At 39.2% G+C, this 19,453-nt stretch overlaps 2 protein-coding genes and 1 non-coding gene across 3 annotated transcripts; 1 reads left to right on the forward strand and 2 right to left on the reverse strand.

Moving 5' to 3' along the window:
• Positions 1-31: 31 nt before the first annotated feature.
• Positions 32-1,636, reverse strand: LOC115712783 (uncharacterized). The gene is made up of 3 exons (XM_030641145.2): positions 1,424-1,636; positions 530-949; positions 32-445 (listed from the first exon to the last, which is right to left on the reverse strand). The coding sequence occupies exons 1-3, from the start codon at positions 1,487-1,489 to the stop codon at positions 212-214; spliced, it is 720 nt and encodes a 239-aa protein (XP_030497005.1). The 5' UTR covers positions 1,490-1,636; the 3' UTR covers positions 32-211.
• A 12,953-nt stretch (positions 1,637-14,589) lies between these two features.
• LOC115713139 (uncharacterized) lies at positions 14,590-16,857 on the reverse strand. The gene is made up of 2 exons (XM_061106149.1): positions 15,834-16,857; positions 14,590-15,752 (listed from the first exon to the last, which is right to left on the reverse strand). The coding sequence occupies exons 1-2, from the start codon at positions 16,855-16,857 to the stop codon at positions 14,590-14,592; spliced, it is 2,187 nt and encodes a 728-aa protein (XP_060962132.1).
• LOC115721457 (small nucleolar RNA R71) lies at positions 16,301-16,407 on the forward strand. Its single transcript, XR_004012479.2, has one exon. It is a non-coding gene; the product is annotated as a small nucleolar RNA R71 (small nucleolar RNA).
• Positions 16,858-19,453: the final 2,596 nt, after the last annotated feature.

Raw genomic sequence — 19,453 nt, forward strand, 5'->3', positions numbered from 1 at the left:
GCAGGCAAGTAAATGTAAATGCACAAGGCCATGAGGAAATTAATTATCATTAAGTTATAAAAGTTAATTTAGATTGTATACAACTAAATTGGTATGAATGAACCAATAATTTTTACCCAGAAAAACAGAACAAGTCCTGGCAAATTTGTTGTTTATAGGATTCAGAGAAGAAAGAGTAAGGCTTCTCAATGTACAAGCTTTAAGGTCAAAACTAATCATTTGCTTCTATGGCTAATGAATCATGTTCTTGCGACAAAGAGTTCTCTTGGTTGCCTTCATTTTTCCCCTTAAGCAAAGTGGTCCAAAGCCACAAAACTTGCAGAAACCCACCATTAGCAACATGTAAAATAAACACCTTTCCTCTGATCCCGAAAAATGCAGAGATGAACTTGACCAGAACAAAGAAGCAGCCAATAACTATAAGATTCCAGTTTAACCTTTTGCCCTGCCAAGAAACAAAACTAGCATTTTACTCATATTGTTGCATCCATAATTATTTGAAGAGTCAAGAGAAGACTATGGAACGTACTTGTGAGTTTGGAAACACTTCAATAGATGTTTCTTTAAAGAAATCAGCCAATAAACAACCAGCCAAGAGACCAAATGGCATGACTAATTCCTGGTTCCTAGAGATAGTGAATATAACATCTGATAAAAAGCTCACAGCAATCAAAACAACAGTAAGCCATTTGAATGCCTTTTGTCCAAGAGAAAGCAATTGCTGCACCAGTATATCAGCCCCTTTCTCCCATTCAAGTTCCTTAACTGAGTCAGGAATGGCTTTCTGTAATTTCTCCTTGACGTCATTGATTTTCATATTAACATTTTCTGGTCCACCAGATTGTGACATTGATACTTTCAAGGCACATCTGGACAAAGCCTGGTGACGGGTCCCTAGTAGAACCAAGTTCTTTTGGACTTGACATGATTGGTACCCAAATAGTTTTATCTGTCCCAAAAAATTAAGCAGTTATGACACACTTGAATTCTTCTCCAGAATACATCAAATACCATACTAGTTTTGGACTGTCAACTCTAATATAAAAACTCCACTTTTCCGGATGTTTGGTATAACTAAATAACACAACCTTACAGCACAATACTCGCTCCAATTAAGAAATAATATATGGATAAGTTACAAATAAAATAAAATTAAAACTCACTTTCATAACCATTGATTTGAATAAAAATTTGCATTGCTTCAAAAAAAAAAAAAATAAAAAATAAAAAGTTTGAACTAACTTTAATCTGAACATAAATTATCCATTAAAGTTTCGGTGGGGAGCCTAGTTTCTAAATAAGTTATCTATGAATTACATACAAAGGGACGGCTATATATAAGTACAGAAAAGAAAAGAGTATCATCCAAGTGCAAGAATACTAAAAATAGCAAAGAAAATGAGTGAGAAAGAAAGTGAGGTACCTCAGAAGGCGAAGAAAAAGAAGAAGAAGAAGAAGTAGGCAAAAGAGTAGAAGCAGGAAGCGCCATTGACACCGCACAGGGTCCTTATCTCCTTCCCTTTCTTCGCATCGTTTCTTAGGGTTTAACAGACTCAATTTGCTGTTTCTTCTTGTTTTGTCGTTCCTGTAATCTTACAAACAATCAGTAGTATAAAATGATGAGTTTTATGGGCCAGCTCTGTTGAGCTTGCTTATTAAGCCGAATATTATAGACCCGCTATGCACCGGGTTCACCAAGTTGGCCCAATTCTAAAACAAAGATAAAATTTGGGGAAATTATAGTTTTAATTACAAAACTACCAAGTTCTTTATACATCAGTTCTGCTGCCTTTTTTTTTCTTTTCAAAAAATAAAACGTTAGTGCATGTTTGACATCATAACTAAAAAAATGTTTTTTGTTTTAAAAACATTGTGTTATCCCAATTTTTGCACTCTGACGTGGCATTACTCGATGGTGACACGTGGAATCAACTCTGGGTATCTGCTCGCAAGACACGAGCCGAGCAGGATACCTCACACATTTGCTCGGACGAAGTGCTCTAAGCCGAGCAGTGAGCAATCTGCACAGAACGCCAACACTTAGCAAATTCAGCTTTCGCATCGTATGTCATCAAGAAAATCCCTATAACTTTGTGATCAGATTACAGAGATATGGCAAGCTGTCCAAATCCCACGATCAGTGTATTCTGTATTTACTATGCAATCTTTCTGCTTATATCAATTGTAATGAGAAGGGAAATACTTCCTCTCCAGCTTATAGCCCTATAAATAGTGACTCATGTTCACTCGGCAAAGGGTCGAAAGATTTTGTCTAAGAATTCATATTCAGAGATACTATTGTAAGAGCTTTAAGAAAAGAAATTATTCTCCTTGTTCTTAAGTCAATACAAATAACGAGGATTTGGCTATTACCGAACTGTTCGGGGTTGAACCTCTATAAAATTCTTGTGTCTTTATTTGATTTACTATATTTCAATTGTATTAAACTACTTGTCGCTTATAAAATTACTCACTGTCATTGGCTAAAAGCGAGGTCAATATTTTGGTGCTTTCATTGAGAGTTGAACTCAAGAATCGCTCTTTATTCCAAACTTAATCACAAGTACGATGGTGGTGCAGACTCGTAGGGGCGTGGATGATCCAGCAAATCCACAGGCGGTTGATCCTGCATTGCAGAACCCAGGGAACACAAGGGTTCCACCAGCCGTAAATCCTGGACAGCCATCAACTGCAGGTCACGGTGTGACGACTCCTGTAGATGAAATCGCGCTGGGAATACCAGTTCAGCAGCCAACTAGGGCATTCATAGCACAGCCGTTCGCCTGCTACCAATGTTCAAACAACCATTAGAGATGACACTAAGATCCAGAACCTCCGTGCTGCTCTTGGACTCATGTAGGGTGATACCAACACCCTACATCATGATTAGGAGGAACTCCGTGCTGCAGTAAATCTCGCATTTGAAGAGCAGAGGCACATGTTTGCCGAATGGAGGGACAAAGAGATGGAAGCGTTAAGGGCTCAACATGCAGTCATTGACAATCGTAGTCGGCAAGCCACTGTGCTGATACGAAAAGCCTATCAGACTGTCGGCCAGCAACCCGCGAATGTCATTCTTTTGGGCGAAACAGACGAAGATCCAGCGATGAATAACTCTCAGACTATAAATGGTCAGCCGCCAAATCGTCAGTCACAGGTTCCGCCTGTGGGCCAAGTGGTAGGTGGGCAGACCTTGTCTAGTAATTCATCGGGAGAAGTCATACCCAATAATTCCAACCAGGTTAATGGTGCCGGTTAGCACATTAGCCAAACCAACCAGTCACTGAGACAGCCAGGCGTTTCCGTATTTGATAGGTTGGGGACGACTCATGATCTCAGAAACGATCTGAATAGGAGGAGAGGAGTAGACAATCAACTTGATACGCCGATCATGCAGCCCGGAACACGCGCTCAAGTTCCCGCTCAGAAAGATACTGATGTGACTCAGATCGTCCAAAATGCCAAACAGGTTAGTTCAACCGTGCAAGCACACCTGGACGAACTAAAAAGTATGTTCCAAGGCATGGCCGGTCAGAGGAACAACGATCTCGAGTTGGACCGAGCAAGTGGAACCCCTTTCTCCCCTGAAATCAATATCCTGGAGTTGCCCCACAAGTTTAAGATGCCAACCTGGAAGATCTATACTGGTAAGGAAGATCTATTATCATACCTTAAGTATTTCGAGATACAAATGGATCTGCAAGGAGTACGAGGAGATGTATGCTGCAGAAGTTTTCCTGCCACCCTCTCAGAAGCCGCCCAGCAATGGTATTTCAAGTTGGCACCCGGAAAGTTCAACTCATGAAAGGCTTTCTCCTCGGAGTTCCATGCAAAATTTTCCTCCTCTCGCCAACTTCCGTTGCACCTAGGAGATCTGTTCGAAGTAAATCAGACCAGGTGAGCCCCTCCGAGCCTACATCAGCAGATTCATGACGGAGGCGACCAAGATTTCACGGGTAACCGAGGACGGAAAGTTATCCACGATACTAGGGGGCATTGAAGTCCTCGGTGAACTTTGGAAGGACATAAGAAAGAACGGTCCAGTAGACTCGATGAGTGATTTTCTTGACCGTGATGAAGGCTTTATCAAACTTGAAGAGGCTATTCAGCGAGCGGAAGGTGAGCAAAAACCTAGCAAGTAAAAAGCTCCTTCCACTGGGACATCCGTCCAGCTTTCCCATTACCCAAGCAATTCAAGCTCAAATGGTAAATGTTCCAGCAACAATAATAGGCAAAGGAATTGGAAAAAGGGAAAGTTCACCAACAAAACCGAGCAAGCTCCTCGGGAGAATCCTGTAAAGTATACTGCATTTGCCATACTGACGGAGGACATAGAGTGTTTACATGGCCACTCAGTCACTAGCCCCGTACAAGAAACATGCACCCATGAAAAAAGATGTTAGCAAGAGAGACATGACCAAATTTTGTCAATTTCATGGAGATTACGGCCACGACACCAATGAATGCAACAATCTGAAGCGGGAGATTGAATTTCTGATAAGAAAAAATTACCCGCACGTACAGAAGTATGTCAAGGCCGATCAGCACTAGAGGGGTGATAACAACCAAGACTTGTTACCTCCACCAGTAGATGGGCATCTACAAGTCATTATTGGAGGTCCGCACATAGCTGGAGATTCAGGCAAAGCCCGGGAGAGGTATGCCTGAACAGTACAACATGAGCAAGAAGAAGTGATCCTAGCCGTAGAAGAGAGGAAGCCAAAAATCCCACGGGCAGGAGAGCCCACCATAACATTCAACGATGAAAATGCTGTCAAAATTAGATTTTCGCACAACGACCCGTTGGTCGTGGAGGTCCAGATAGCCAACAAAATGGTGGCCAGAACTATGATAGATAATGGAGCCTCCTCCAACATCTTATTCAAGACCACATATGAAAAGATGGGGCTCCAACTCAAAGATCTAACCCCTTGCCTTCTGCCCATATATGGTTTCTCCGGCCAAGGAGTCGCACCTCAAGGGAAAATTCGCCTACCCCTCTCTGTTGGGCAAGCTCCAACGAGCATAACTATAATGGCACAATTTTTGGTATTGGACGTTCCATCAGCCTTTAACGTCATGCTAGGCCGACAAGCTTTGTATGACTTAAAGGCCGTTACGTCGATATTCTATTCATGCCTGAAGTTTCCAACAAAGAATGGGTAGGGTGTCTAAGAGAAAACCAGCAAATTGCTCGGGAATGTTATACACTTGCGGTGACCAAGGCTAAGAAGGAAGTATCCTCCAGCTAGAGCACAAACAAGGGAAAAACATTTCTAAGTAGGGAACTTCCCAAGGCAGGGATGAAGATGTGGATCCTCGACTTGGGGACCCAAGCAACAATGTTGGACCTGTGGAAATGTTGGGTTTTGTGCCCTAAATAAAACTCATTTCAATATAATTAGATTTACTAATTAATAAAGATCAGAAATCATTTTATGTTGCATGGTTCACATGATTTATTTCATGATTATATTTAATGTATAAATTCTATTAAGTCCAGAACATATGTATTTGTTCATGATTATAGTGTTGTCAACACAGTGGAATATAATCATGATTATATGTTCAAAAGTTTAATTCCCTAATTTGTTAGTTCACTAGATTTAGACTGGCATGATAATCAGCGATATGTATACTTACACCTTGGATAAGTGTTATGTCCTTTCCAGGGCATTGGCGAAGTTTACCAGTATCGGATGTATGGAGTATACATTGGAAGGGACCAATATTGAACTTGGATTAGATATGATAAATTTACCGTAATATTTATTCAATTCAATATCACCTAGTTGATCCTAGATCAAATGATCTTAATCCTGACATGATTAGGTTCGATCTCAAGAGTGTTATTTGTGTTCTTTGATTTGTTAGTTAAGCCTACTTTTTGGTCAGGGTGATACGTACATTTTGGGAACACAATAGTACAATTGAGTGGGAGCGCTAATCATAGATATGGAATCTATAGCTTCTATAGGTATTTAGAAGTGAAACGATGATTTCCTTCGAGCTTGGATGAATAGAGATAAATGATTGAGATCTCATTTTAGTGATTATATTAGTTCACTAAAATATTATTTATAGGTGGCCAAGTGTTTTAAGGATAAAATACATTGAAAGGGTGTAACAGTAATTTTATCCCTATGCAATGTAGATCATCCATAGAGGATCATTGATTAGTGGGATTATAACAATGGATAATTAATAGCGTATCTATATCGTGGAACATATAGAGCGTTCTATGTAACTGATAGTGCAATTCCAAGTTCTATGGTGGATGCAATGAGGAATTAATAAGTTAGTAAATTTACTTGGTAAATTCTAGATCTGCTTATTGGAAGCTCGTTTATATAGGCCCACGGTCCCCATACTAGTTGAGACAAACTGCTTGTAAGACTCAGTTAATTGATTTTAATTAATCAATTATAATTCTAAAATTAGACTATGTCTAGTTTATGAATTTTTCACTAAGATATGGCTTGATTGTGAAGAAATAGTATTTTGGGGTTTATTTGTTAATTAAGAGACTTTATGGAGTCTAATTAATAAATATTATAAATGACAATTTTATTTGATAGTTATTTTAATTATTAAATAAATAGTTTTGGCATTTATAGGGTTGAAATTGTAAAAAATGGTATTTATGAAACATAGGTAAAATAGTTGGAAAAAATGACAAAACCCAAACTTGTGTGGGGCTCATTAAGTGGCCGGCCATCAAGTGATTTTTCACCCTATTTTTATCATTTTTTTATTCCTATTAATTCAACCCTAACCCTATTGAAGATAGTATAAAAGGAAAGCTGTGTTCTCTTCATCCAAACTAATGCCTCCAAAGCTAAAAACCTAGCTTTCTTATGAGATCTCTTCTTTTTCTTCCTCTTGAATTTTTGAAACACTAAGCCTTTCTTCTAAAAATAAATTCAGCCATTAGTGATTGAGTAAGTGCCCACACACATCAAGTTGGTCCTCAATCATAGTATGTAAGACAGTGAAGAATCCAAACACAAGGAAGGAGTTTCGGGCTCAGATCTTGGTGATACTCTGCTACAGAAAGGATACAAGGGTTAGAGATCTGAGCGGAATGAGTCATTTAATTCCGCTGCACCCACTGTAAGGCTTCTCATAACTTTTATGTGTTTATTTACATTGTTTTAGAAATTCATATTAGGATGTTAAAAACATACATGGTAGTAAATCTAGATCCTGGTAAAATAATTCCAACAGGAAGAACTAGAAGAGATCGAGATCGATCCAGATATCCCGGTTAGGAAATTAAAAATTGGAAAAGGTTTGTGGCTCGAAGTAAAATCAGCATTGATAAAATTTTCTGCGAGCAAACCTGGACGTTTTTGCCTGGTCACATGAGGATATGGTCGGAATTGATCCTTCTGTAATTTCGCATGTCCTAAATATTGATCCTAACTTGCGACCAGTCCAACAAAAGCGAAGGCTATTGGACAAAGAGCGAGCACTAGCCCTGAAGGAAGAGGTAGAGAAGCTACGCAACAATAATTTCATAATTGAAGCTTTCTACCCAGCTTGGGTTGCAAACCCCGTACTGGTACCCAAGCCGAACAAGAAATGGCGTGTGTGTATTGATTTCACAAACCTCAACAAGGCATGCCCCAAAGACTGTTTTCCACTTCCAAGAATAGATCAGCTTGTGGACGCAACAACTGGGCACAAAATATTAAGCTTCATGGACGCTTATCCGGGGTACAATCAAATCAAAATGCATCCACCAGACTAAGAACATACAAGTTTTCGAACATATATGGGTCTATATTGCTACAAAGTCATGCCATTTGGTCTAAAAAACGCTGGAGCCACATACCAAAGATTGGTAAAAAAGATGTTTAAAGACTGGATTGGACAAAACATGGAAGTATATGTGGATGACATGCTCGTCAAATCCAGGAAGGCTGGGGGCTCATAGATGACCTGGACGAATGCTTCAAAGTCCTCAAGGAGTACAACATAAAACTAAATCCCTTAAAGTGCTCCTTTGGAGTCAGCTCGGGAAAGTTTATGGGCTTTATTGTCAATGCCCGAGGAATTGAAGCCAATCCAAAGAAGATTCAAGCCCTCTTGGATATGAAATCGCCAACAAGAACCAAGGAAGTACAAAGTTTGACTAGTCGGATCGCCACACTCAGCAGATTTGTTTCAAAATCAATAGACAAGTGTGTTCCGTTTTTCAACATCCTGCGAGGAAATACGCAATTCGAGTGGACAAAGGAATGTGAAAAAGCTTTTCAGGAGCTAAAAACACAACTTGCAAAGCCTCCCGTACTCTCGAAACCTCTGGACAGAGAATAGCTTGGGATATACTTGGCTGTCACAGAGCATGCTGTTAGTGCCGTACTGATCAGAGAAGAAAACAACATACAACCCCTGTCTATTACATTAGTAAGAGACTCATTGAGGCCGAAGGCCGGTACCCGTTGATAGAAAAACTCGCTTACTTTTTGATTCTAGCAACAAGAAAGTTAAGGCCCTATTTTCAAGCTCATCCTGTTCGGGTGTACACTGACCAACCATTATGCCAAATATTGCAAGACCCGGACGCTTCTAGACGGTTACTCAAATGGGCAGTGGAGCTGGGTCAGTACCACATTACCTTCCAACCCCGAACATTAATCAAAGGCCAGGCCCTAGCAGACTTTGTGGTAGAATGCACAGGCAAAGAAGAAAGCATATCGGAAGGCAACCCCGAGCCAGTACAAACACCTCAGCCAAGTAACAGTGAAGACAAGCCGACTTGGAAACTACATGTGGACAGGTCGGCTACAGATCAACTATTCGGTGCAGGAATTGCCCTTGTCACACCTGGGGGGCAACACCTGCACGCTGCAATCAAGTTTTGATTCAAGGCATCCAATAACGAAGCCGAATATGAAGCTTTGATCCCTGGCCTAAAACTAGCCCGGGAGATGAAAGCTGAACACATTGAAATCTGTAGTGACTCACAGCTGGTGGTAAATCACGTATCTAGAGAATACGAGGCTCGGGGAGAAAAGATGATAGCATATCTGAGCAAAATACATGACCTGCTCGCACAATTCAAAAGCTACGGTCTCAGACAAATTTCAAGGGAAGAAAACAAAACTGCAGATGCGTTAGCTCGATTGGCAAGCAGTAATGCAAGTGATAAAGCAAACTTGGTTCCTATCCAGTTCCTCGAAGAGCCTAGCATTACTGGCATAGAAGAGATCGAAATGATTGATACTTCCCCAAACTGGATGACGCCAATAGTAGCCTACCTCAACACTGGGGAACTCCCAGATAATCGAAATGAAGCTCGAAACATGAGAAGGAAGGCTGCGCGGTATATCATAGTAGAGGGAATTATGTACAGAAGAGGGTTCTCCATGCCGTTGCTCAGATGTGTTACTCAGGAAGAAGCTGCACGACTTTTATTTGAGGTGTACGATAGATTTTGTGGAAATCATGCCGCCGGGCAGAGTTTATCTAAGAAAATTCTAAGGCAAGGTTATTTCTGGCCGACAATGATTAAAGATTCAAAGGCCTATGTTAAAAAATGTGACAAATGCTAGAGATTTTCGAAGATACATTGAGCTCCGCCAACGAGTTAACTCAGATGCAAAGTCCGTGGCCTTTTCCCATTTGGGGAATTGACTTGATCGGACAATTACCCAAGGGCAAAGGAGGAGTGCAGTTGCGGTTGATTACTTCACTAAGTGGAGGGAAGCCGAATCACTGGCAACCATTACATCTAAGAAAGTTCAAGACTTTGTTGTGAAGAACATAATCTACCGGTTCGGATTGCCGTACAAAATAGTTTCGGACAATGGCAAACAGTTTGACAGCCAGTCCTTCACTGATTTTTGTGTGAACCATGGTATCATCAAAAAGTTTCTCCACAGTGGCGCATCCCCAAGAAAATGGTCAAGTTGAAGCAGTGAACAAGACACTGAAGGATACATTATAGAAAATACTAGAGGATGCTAAAGGAAACTGGCCAGAGGAGCTTCCTGAAGTTCTATGGTCGTACCGAACAACTGAGAAAATGACAACCAGACATACTCCATTTCCATGGCATATGGATATGCTGCCTGTAGAACTCGAGCCACCATTCTACAGAAGATTGACGTACAACCAAGAAGAAAATCACGTACTCCTGGCCGAATCACTTGATGAAATTGAAGAGAAGCAAACCACATCAAACTTAAAATTGATAGCCCATCAACAAAAAGTAGCTCGGTATTTCAACAAACAAGTGAAGGCTCAAAAATTCTTTGTGGGAGATATGGTCCTAAGAAGAGTATTTCTAAACACCAAAGACAGTACGACAGGTGTACTCGGACCTAACTGGGAAGGACCATATCAGGTGGTCGAAGTTCTCGAATCAAGAGCATACAAACTGGGTAAGTATGATGAAAAAGTGCAACTTGTTCTAGTACCACAATATTTGAATGGGGAATAGTTAAGAAAATACTACCAATAGAAGTACCAGGTCGGATGACGATATTAAGTACTAAAAGAGCATTTACTCTTAAGTGAATGACCTGCTGGGCGGACCACGCCCAATGGTTCGGATAAAATTGAAAAGTACTCAGGTCGGATGACCATTATTTAAAGTACAATTTCTAATTTCTGTAATTTGTTTTATTTCATGTTAAGCTAAAAGATCAAATTAGATTAAATAGCTCTGATGTAAGTTACTACGGTAACAAACACATTTTCGATCAATAAATGAATAAAGATGTTTATTTCAAAATTCAAATTGAGTCGAAATTACTAGCATGTTGTTAATTTACCATCCAGTGCATACAAAAGGTTTTGTCGAACCCAAAACCCCGAACAGACAAAAAAGTATACTTGCAAAAAACAAGTGACCAAGAGTCATAAGTCTACTCGCTCACTTGGGGGGCACCTATACCTGTACCAAGCATTTGGTAAAGATAAAATAAACACAATTGCACGATGTTTATAAACAGAGATTAAAATTCATTAAATTATAACAAAAGCATGTAATACCGGGATTAACAGCTACCCGATCAGCCTGTTGTCTAAAAAATGAAAAATAATTCCAAGTTTAATGACCGCTTGGCCGGTCACGATGTCTTAAAAAAAGCCTTATGACCAGACAAATATATAAAAAAAAGAAAAGATAAAAAGATAAGTTTTCAGACGGCTGGAGTCCTAGGCTCTTTGTACGGGTCTTTTGGGCCGGTAGGAGCTGGAGGATCTGTTGTCTGGGCGGGGGGCATGTCAACGTTCAGACTGGAAGTAGAAGTGGCTGCCTCAGATTCTCCATAAGCCACCTGGGAAGCACAGTACTCGAGATACATGTCTTTGGCATCGCCCAGGTAATCACATTTCGCCTGAGGATTAGCCTTCCAAAAGTCATAGAAAATCTCGAGACCAACTGTCTTCAAGGCATTCACCTTCCCTTTGAGCCTCTCTACTTCAGCATTAAGCTCCTTCTCCTTGGACTTCTTCTCTGCTTCCAACCCGCAAAAAATAGTTCGAAGTACCTCCCTTTCTTCCTGGAGGTCGGTCACTTCTTTGGACAAGGAAGTCATGGTAGCCTCAAGTTGGTCAGAAGCCTCTAAATCCTTGGTCAACTCGGCCACCTTCTTCTCGGAAGCAAGAAGCTTTTTGTTGACTTCACCCAGTTCCATCCGGATAGCTCCGAGTTGAATCCTGGCTTCATCAGCGTCTTTCCTGGCTAAGTCTACTTCTGCCCTCATGGTGTTGGACATGGCAGTATTCTTGGAAGCAGCAGACTTAGTTCGAGAATAAGTATAAGCCATCTTTAGACCAGTATGCACAGAGAAAAAATGTTAGAATCTGAGCCAAGTAAATGAGGATTAAAGGAAATTGTCAGGAAAGACTCACCCTCGTAAACTCCTCCCATCAACAGCTCCAGGGAAGGCTCGTTGTTGCGATATTTTTTGCACACGCAAGTGTACGTATCGTTTAAAGTAGTAGACTCACTAGGAGTGAGGTCGATCCCACAGGGAGTGTAGTTAAGTACGTTAAAATTAAACTTTTACTTCTATTTGGTTAAATAAAAAATAAAGAAAGAATTAAGAATAAGAAACTAGTAAGAAACAATTATACAAGAAAATTGAAAGTTAATAAAAACTAGGGCTTCGATTTCAATTGTTTCTATTGATTATGGCCTAATATGATTATTTTCCTAATATTAATTTCTATGCAATAGCAGGTTTACTAAGGTAATTTATAGTCTTCTCAGATATATAAATCTCAATTACATGCAAACTTTCTACTCTCGTGATAAATTTAACATGCAACATGCATTAAACACAGAAACCCTACAAGCTATCTAAACTATATAGGTACTCTCGTCCTATATCGAAATTCAGTTCTATTTTACTATAGCATATTCGACACTCACTTCTCAGATCTCGCATCAAACTCATAGACAGATAATTGGTGATCAGGCAATTAAAATTAATTAAGCACAAATAAAATAGAATACATAGAAATTAGGGGGAAAATAAATCATATTAAAACCATAAACAATGTTAAACAATATCCATCTAACCCTAATAAAGTGTTTAGCTACACATGTTCATTGAAACATAATTACACATATTAACTTTAAGAAAAGAGATGAAAATAGAGAAGAGAAGAATGCTGAAAACCCTCTGAAGAATGCCTCCAATATTGCAGTTGATCTCTCCACTTTGCATCTGTATTCTCTCTGTTTTTCTCTCTAAAATTGCTTGATGAAATCAACTCTCTTCTGCTCTTTATATAGGCATTCAGGGCTTAAAAAGATGGAAAAACGCACATGTTAAATGCCTATTCGAACTAGGAAACCCCCAACACCCACGTGAGATAAAAATATGATTTTTGTGCTGTTTAGGGAGGCGGGCCGCGGCATGCTAAAGCCATGCCGCGGCCCGTGTTGGAAGTGATTTTTCTGCTGCGTCGACTGATAGTATTTTGGCCATAACTCTCTCAATATTACTTAGAATTGGACGATTTAAGATGTTCCGGAAAGATAAAAGAGAGATCTAGAACTTTTATGCTTTGACTTTTTCCAAAATCCAATCAGAAGACAGTCGAATTCAGGCTTAAAGTTTCAGCTTTATTTTCTTGCACAATTTTCTCTATTTTAAATATCATGATATTTTTATCTTTTTTCCATCTTTTTCTCTGATATTTTTCTAATCTTCTTCTATTTTAAATCTGCACAAATAAAAGATAACAAGCGTAAAAATGCTCCAAACACGATTAAAACTCAATTAAAAATATACTAAACTTAATCTAAAATTAATACTAAAAATAACCTAACAAATTCCCCCAAACTAAGCTTTTACTCGTCCTCGAGTAAAACACTAAACAAACATTAAACAAGTCAATCTCCAAAACATGAGTAATTTTCAAGTAGCTTCAATAACATGATTATGAAAAAAATTCACTTATGCATATAAACCAGAATTTCAGTTCAATTACACCATTGACAGATTTCAATTTATTTTCATTTAGCTCGTGAAACCATAGATTGCAATTAACTAACAATTAAACCACTTTATGCATGCCAATTACAATCATCAATCCACTAACCCAAAATTCCATATGCTTGCAATACTTACTATTCTCCACTAATATAGATTAATGCACAACCAAGAATCAGAAGGTCTTTCTAGGCTTGTATTGTTAAGCTTTGGGTAAAGGTAGTTGAAATGGTCATTTAGGCTTTACTATACCATAAGCTTCTCCAATCATGCCAATCCCAATACCCCTTTTTCTAATTACATGAGAGATATATTTTTTTTCTTTTTTTCAACAAGATTGCAACAACTTTCTATTTATTTTTTTTTCTAGATTTGACACTGGTTGTCAGATTTTCTTTTTTATCTTTTTTTTTTCAAGATGTTGCCAATCATTTTTTTTTTATATTCTCTCAATTTTCACACCTTTTCCACACATACAACAAACTTTCCATCCAAATTCTCCCAAACTAAAGATCTACTTATGGTATGACTAGGTTTGAAGTTTTGGATATTTATAGGTTTATCTTTTTAGGCTCAATATGTATAGAACAAAGAATAGGTTAAGGCTCAAAAAGGGTAACTAGGATAAAATTACATCGATGGCTTGAAAGGCACAATCGATCCAAAAAAAAAAAAATGCCTAAATCACTTTCCTAGTCATGCATAATTTATTATTTCGCCTCAAATAGCAAGCAAGCAAGTTCTAGAATTTATTTCAAATAACTTTCCACATTCCACAATCAGCATACATAAAATAATTCAATTACTAGCAAATTACCTAATATGATTCTATGTTCTTTCAAGTATAAAATTGAAATTAGTCAAGAATGTAATATCACCAAGCACACAGATTTTTCAAAAAAATAAATAAATTTTTTAAATCATGTTGCCTACCTACTTTCTAATTGACTCACATTAAGCAAATTGACTCACAATAATAAAAACTAAAAATTAAAAATTAAAAGACATAAAACTTAAAAAAAATAAAAATAAAAATAAAAATTTAAGTCACCCCCCCCAAATTAAAGTCACACATTGTCCCCAATGTGACATTAAAGAAAAGGGAAAGGAAACTTACCTGAGCGCCACATCAGTATGGCGGGGGAGGTGGTGGTGGGTAGAATCCACCTCTCGCATCCATGAGGGCCTTTATGCCAAACGACGAAAACTGACCTCCAACGCTGCAAATTTTAGAGCTTTGCTTAGATTGAGAGTCACCTTCATAATTTCCACACAACAATCTTTTCATACGTCGTCGAACAGTTCGAAATCGTTCTTTAGACTTCCCTTTTGTCTTGTTGGTAGTGACTTCTCGACCATCCTTTCCAACTTCTAGTCGACAACAAGTAGGAATTTCAGTTGCAGAAAACACTTTGAAAGTTTCTTCTTCTTTTTGAACACGCAACTTTAACTCCCCCTTCTGTACATCAATTAATGCTCTTCCCGTTGCCAGGAATGGTCTTCCCAAGATGATAGGAATATTCTCATCTTCCTCCATGTCAAGTATTAAGAAATCAACAAGGAAGATGAACTTACCAACCTTTACCAAGACATCTTCAATTATACCCCGAGGATGAGTCAAAGACCGATCTGCCATTTGTAAAGTAACTGTTGTGGGTTTAGCTTCCCCTAATTTTAATCTTTTGAACATTGATAGGGGCATTAAGTTGATACTGGCTCCCAGATCACATAAAGCTTTTGTTTGTATAGAACCCCCTATTGAGCATGGGATGTTGAAACTACCCGGATCTTTTAGCTTGGGTGGTAGTTTCTTCTGCAGGACCGCACTGCACTCTTCAGTAAGTGCCACCATCTCAAATTCTTCCATCTTTCTTTTCTTTGACAAAATCTCCTTCATGAATTTGACGTAGCTTGGCATTTGTTCAAGAGCTTCTGCAAAAGGAATGTTGATGTGCAGCTTTCTGAATACTTCAAGAAACTTGCTAAACTGCTTGTCTGTATTAGTCTTGCGCAACCTCTGGGGATAAGGAATCTTTATATGATGGTCAATACTAATAGGGGGAGAAGTTTCTTTTTGCTGAAGACCATCAGTAGTCTTCTGCTTTTCTGGTGTAGGTGCTGGTTGTTCATCTTCTCCATTCTCTGGCTTGGCTTGGCTCGGGCCATCATAACTCTTTCCACTCCTCAAGGAGATTGCTTTACATTGTTCTTGTCCTTTTACCTCACTAGTGCTAGGTGAATTCTCTTGAGCTAGTTTTGCCACTTGAGTAGTCAATTGTTCCATCTGAGTTTCTAGAGTTTTAATAGAGGATCTAGTCTCCATCATGAATTGGAGCAATAAATCAGCTTGGATATTGGATCCTCCACCAGAACCTTGCTGTTGCAGCTGTTGTTGGTTTTGTTGGGGCTGATTTCTCTGCTGGTAGAACGCCTGCTGGTTGCGCCCATAATTATTATTTTGGGCATAGTTTCCAATGACTTTTGCTTGATCCATTGGTAAACTATTCACATCCACCGGACATTCCTCATAGGGGTGAGGACCTCCACATAGCTCACAAACCACCTGAGCTTGTTTTACTTGAACAGTTATCAGTTTTGTTAGGGCCTCTACCTGAGCTGTCAACTTGGTAATAGCATCCACTTCATACATACCTGCAACTTTTTTAGATGGACCTCTTTCTGTTGACCATTGTTGGTTAGTCATGGCCATCTCTTCAAGTAATTCAAAGGCCTCATTAGCACTTTTCCTCATGAAAGCTCCACCAGCAGCGGCATCTATGAGTGTTCGGGTTTCATTCATCAACCCATTGTAAAAGTTGTGCACTTGTAGCCACTTCTCAATCCCATGATTAGGGAACTTTCTCAGTAAGTCCTTGAACCTCTCCCATGCTTCATAAAGAGATTCACTGTCCTGTTGGGTGAAGTTATTGATATCAGCTCTCAGCTTGGCAATCTTTGCAGGAGGAAAGAACTTGGATAGGAATTTCAGGGCCAATTCCTCCCAAGTGTTGATAGAATGAGTTGGTAAAGAAATAAACCAACTTTTGGCTCGTTCTTTTAGTGAGAATGGGAACAGCCTCAGTCTGATGGCGTCATCGCTAACTCCGTTGATCTTGAATGTCTGGCACAGTTCTTCGAAGTTGGCGAGGTGCATGTTTGGGTCTTCTGACGGCAGTCCCCCAAACTGGACTGAAGATTGGACCATCTGCAGTATGGCTGGCTTGATTTCAAAATTGTTTGCATCAACAGCAGGTGGCCTTATGCAGGATCGGGCCCCTGTCAAGTTAGGAAGTAAGTAGTCCCTCAGGCTACGGTCATTGTTGTTATGTCCATTAGCCTGGTCTTCTACACCTCCTCCGTTGTGTCCATTGTTGCCATTATTGGCGTTGTCAGCCATGACTTCTTCTTGTTCAATCTCTAGTGCTGCTCTTTCCAATTTCCTCCTCCTTCGATTTCTTCTACATGTCTTTTCTATCCCAGGGTCAACAGGTTATCTGGCAATTGGACCTTGACTTCTCATAAACTATTGAACCTGAAAGCAGAATAAGATCTTGAGACAACAGAGTTAGTACTTAAATTAGAAAGAAAAATCAAATTAGAACAAAATTTAATTTTTAATAATATTAAATATCACTCCCCGGCAATGGCGCCAAAAACTTGTTGCAATATTTTTTGCACACGCAAGTGTACGTATCGTTTAAAGTAGTAGACTCACTAGGAGTGAGGTCGATCTCACAGGGAGTGTAGTTAAGTACGTTAAAATTAAACTTTTACTTCTATTTGGTTAAATAAAAAATAAAGAAAGAACTAAGAATAAGAAACTAGTAAGAAACAATTATACAAGAAAATTGAAAGTTAATAAAAACTAGGGCTTCGATTTCAATTGTTTCTATTGGTTATGGCCTAATATGATTATTTTCCTAATATTAATTTCTATGCAATAGCAAGTTTACTAAGGTAATTTATAGTCTTCTCAGATATATAAATCTCAATTACATGCAAACTTTCTACTCTCGTGATAAATTTAACATGCAACATGCATTAAACACAGAAACGCTACAAGCTATCTAAACTATATAGGTACTCTCGTCCTATATCGAAATTCAGTTCTATTTTACTATAGCATATTCGACACTCACTTCTCAGATCTCGCATCAAACTCATAGACAGATAATTGGTGATCAGGCAATTAAAATTAATTAAGCACAAATAAAATAGAATACATAGAAATTAGGGGGAAAATAAATCATATTAAAACCATAAACAATGTTAAACAATATCTATCTAACCCTAATAAAGTGTTTAACTACACATGTTCATTGAAACATAATTACACATATTAACTTTAAGAAAAGAGATGAAAATAGAGAAGAGAAGAATGCTGAAAACCCTCTGAAGAATGCCTCCAATATTGCAGTTGATCTCTCCACTTTGCATCTGTATTCTCTCTGTTTTTCTCTCTAAAATTGCTTGATGAAATCAACTCTCTTCTGCTCTTTATATAGGCATTCAGGGCTTAAAAAGATGGAAAAACGCACATGTTAAATGCCTATTCGAACTAGGAAACCCCCAACACCCACGTGAGATAAAAATACGATTTTTGTGCTGTTGAGGGAGGCGGGCCGCGGCATGCTAAAACCATGCCGCGGCCCGTGTTGGAAGTGATTTTTCTGCTGCGTCGACTGATAGTATTTTAGCAATAACTCTCTCAATATTACTTAGAATTAGACGATTCAAGATGTTCCGGAAAGATAAAAGAGAGATCTAGAACTTTTATGTTTTGACTTTTTCCAAAATCCAATCAGAAGACAGTCGAATTCAGGCTTGAAGTTTCAGCTTTATTTTCTTGCAGAGTTTTCTCTATTTTAAATATCATGATATTTTTATCTTTTTTCCATCTTTTTCTCTGATATTTTTCTAATCTTCTTCTATTTTAAATCTGCACAAATAAAAGATAACAAGCGTAAAAATACTCCAAACACGATTAAAACTCAATTAAAAATATACTAAACTTAATCTAAAATTAATACTAAAAATAACCTAACACTCGTTGTCAGCTCCGGCCAGCTGCTCATTCACCTCATGAACCAACCAATTCATGTAGTGGGTGAGCATCTCCTTGCCTCTTTTAGTGTTTGGGTGCAGTGATGGAGGTGGAGTAGGAGCCTGGATTTCCTTCGACTGTTCGATCCTGTCCAAACTTCCTCCTTGAGAGACTTTGGACTTAGCAACTTCTTGGGCAGAAGGGTCCACAACGGTTAGCTCCTCGGAAAGATCGATAATAGCTTCGGCCGGTGCCTTCTCTCTGGATGGGGTCGTCTCACCGCGCCTAGACTTCTTGGCAGGAGGAGATGAGATTGAGCTTCCTCCCACTCTCTTCTTCAAAGCTTCAAGCATCTTTTGAGACATGTCTGCGCGAAATAAAAGCAACATGGTTAGAGAAAAGCACTTGAAGTACGAAGTATAATAATCAAGAAGGTTAAAAACAAGACAAAGAATCTTGCGAAGCGCTTGCCTGAGCAAAACTCGAAGGCTCATCATCACTTGACAAGTCTCTTATCTCTGCCAGCATGGCTTTCCCCTTTCCTATTACAGGAGTGGATGGCCGAGCAGGTAGACTGGGCTCCTTGATTCGAATTGCATGTTCAACAGGCCTGTGCTCGGCAGGAAGCTTCTTCCTCCTTTTGAGTGGAGTCACCTGCTCTTCCTCAGCCTCATCTTCAGGATCCAAAGGCTCATGAGCATACTGTTTTGCTCTCGCACCTTCCTTCAACTTAGCTTCACGCTTAAGTTGAATAAGCTCATCCTCCTGATGAGCTCCCTCAGTCCGGCCAGCACTGAATTTCCTCTTTTTCTCCTTCACAGGCTGAGGAATGAAATCCTTCTGGTAGAGCCCGTATTCCACAAAGTTGTCCTCAGAGGTCAACAAAGTGATATTCTGGGCAGCACACGGCAGCTGAGCAAGCTTTTGAGCTCTATCCCGGAGGGCAAGT

The sequence above is a fragment of the Cannabis sativa genome, chromosome X, assembly GCF_029168945.1.
Source record: "Cannabis sativa cultivar Pink pepper isolate KNU-18-1 chromosome X, ASM2916894v1, whole genome shotgun sequence".
NCBI classification, from domain to species: domain Eukaryota; kingdom Viridiplantae; phylum Streptophyta; class Magnoliopsida; order Rosales; family Cannabaceae; genus Cannabis; species Cannabis sativa.

Excerpts from the sequence above, each read along its gene's own strand:
- LOC115712783 (XM_030641145.2), bottom strand. The coding sequence starts at position 1,489 with ATGGCGCTTCCTGCTTCTACTCTTTTGCCTACTTCTTCTTCTTCTTCT. Across the intron at positions 950-1,423 it reads CTTTTTCTTCGCCTTCTGAG|ATAAAACTATTTGGGTACCA; the intron begins GTACCTCACTTT and ends TTTTTGGGACAG. Across the intron at positions 446-529 it reads AAGTGTTTCCAAACTCACAA|GGCAAAAGGTTAAACTGGAA; the intron begins GTACGTTCCATA and ends GTTTCTTGGCAG.
- LOC115713139 (XM_061106149.1), bottom strand. The coding sequence starts at position 16,857 with ATGGCTGACAACGCCAATAATGGCAACAATGGACACAACGGAGGAGGT. Across the intron at positions 15,753-15,833 it reads ACAACAGCTGCAACAGCAAG|AAACTCAGATGGAACAATTG; the intron begins GTTCTGGTGGAG and ends TTAAAACTCTAG.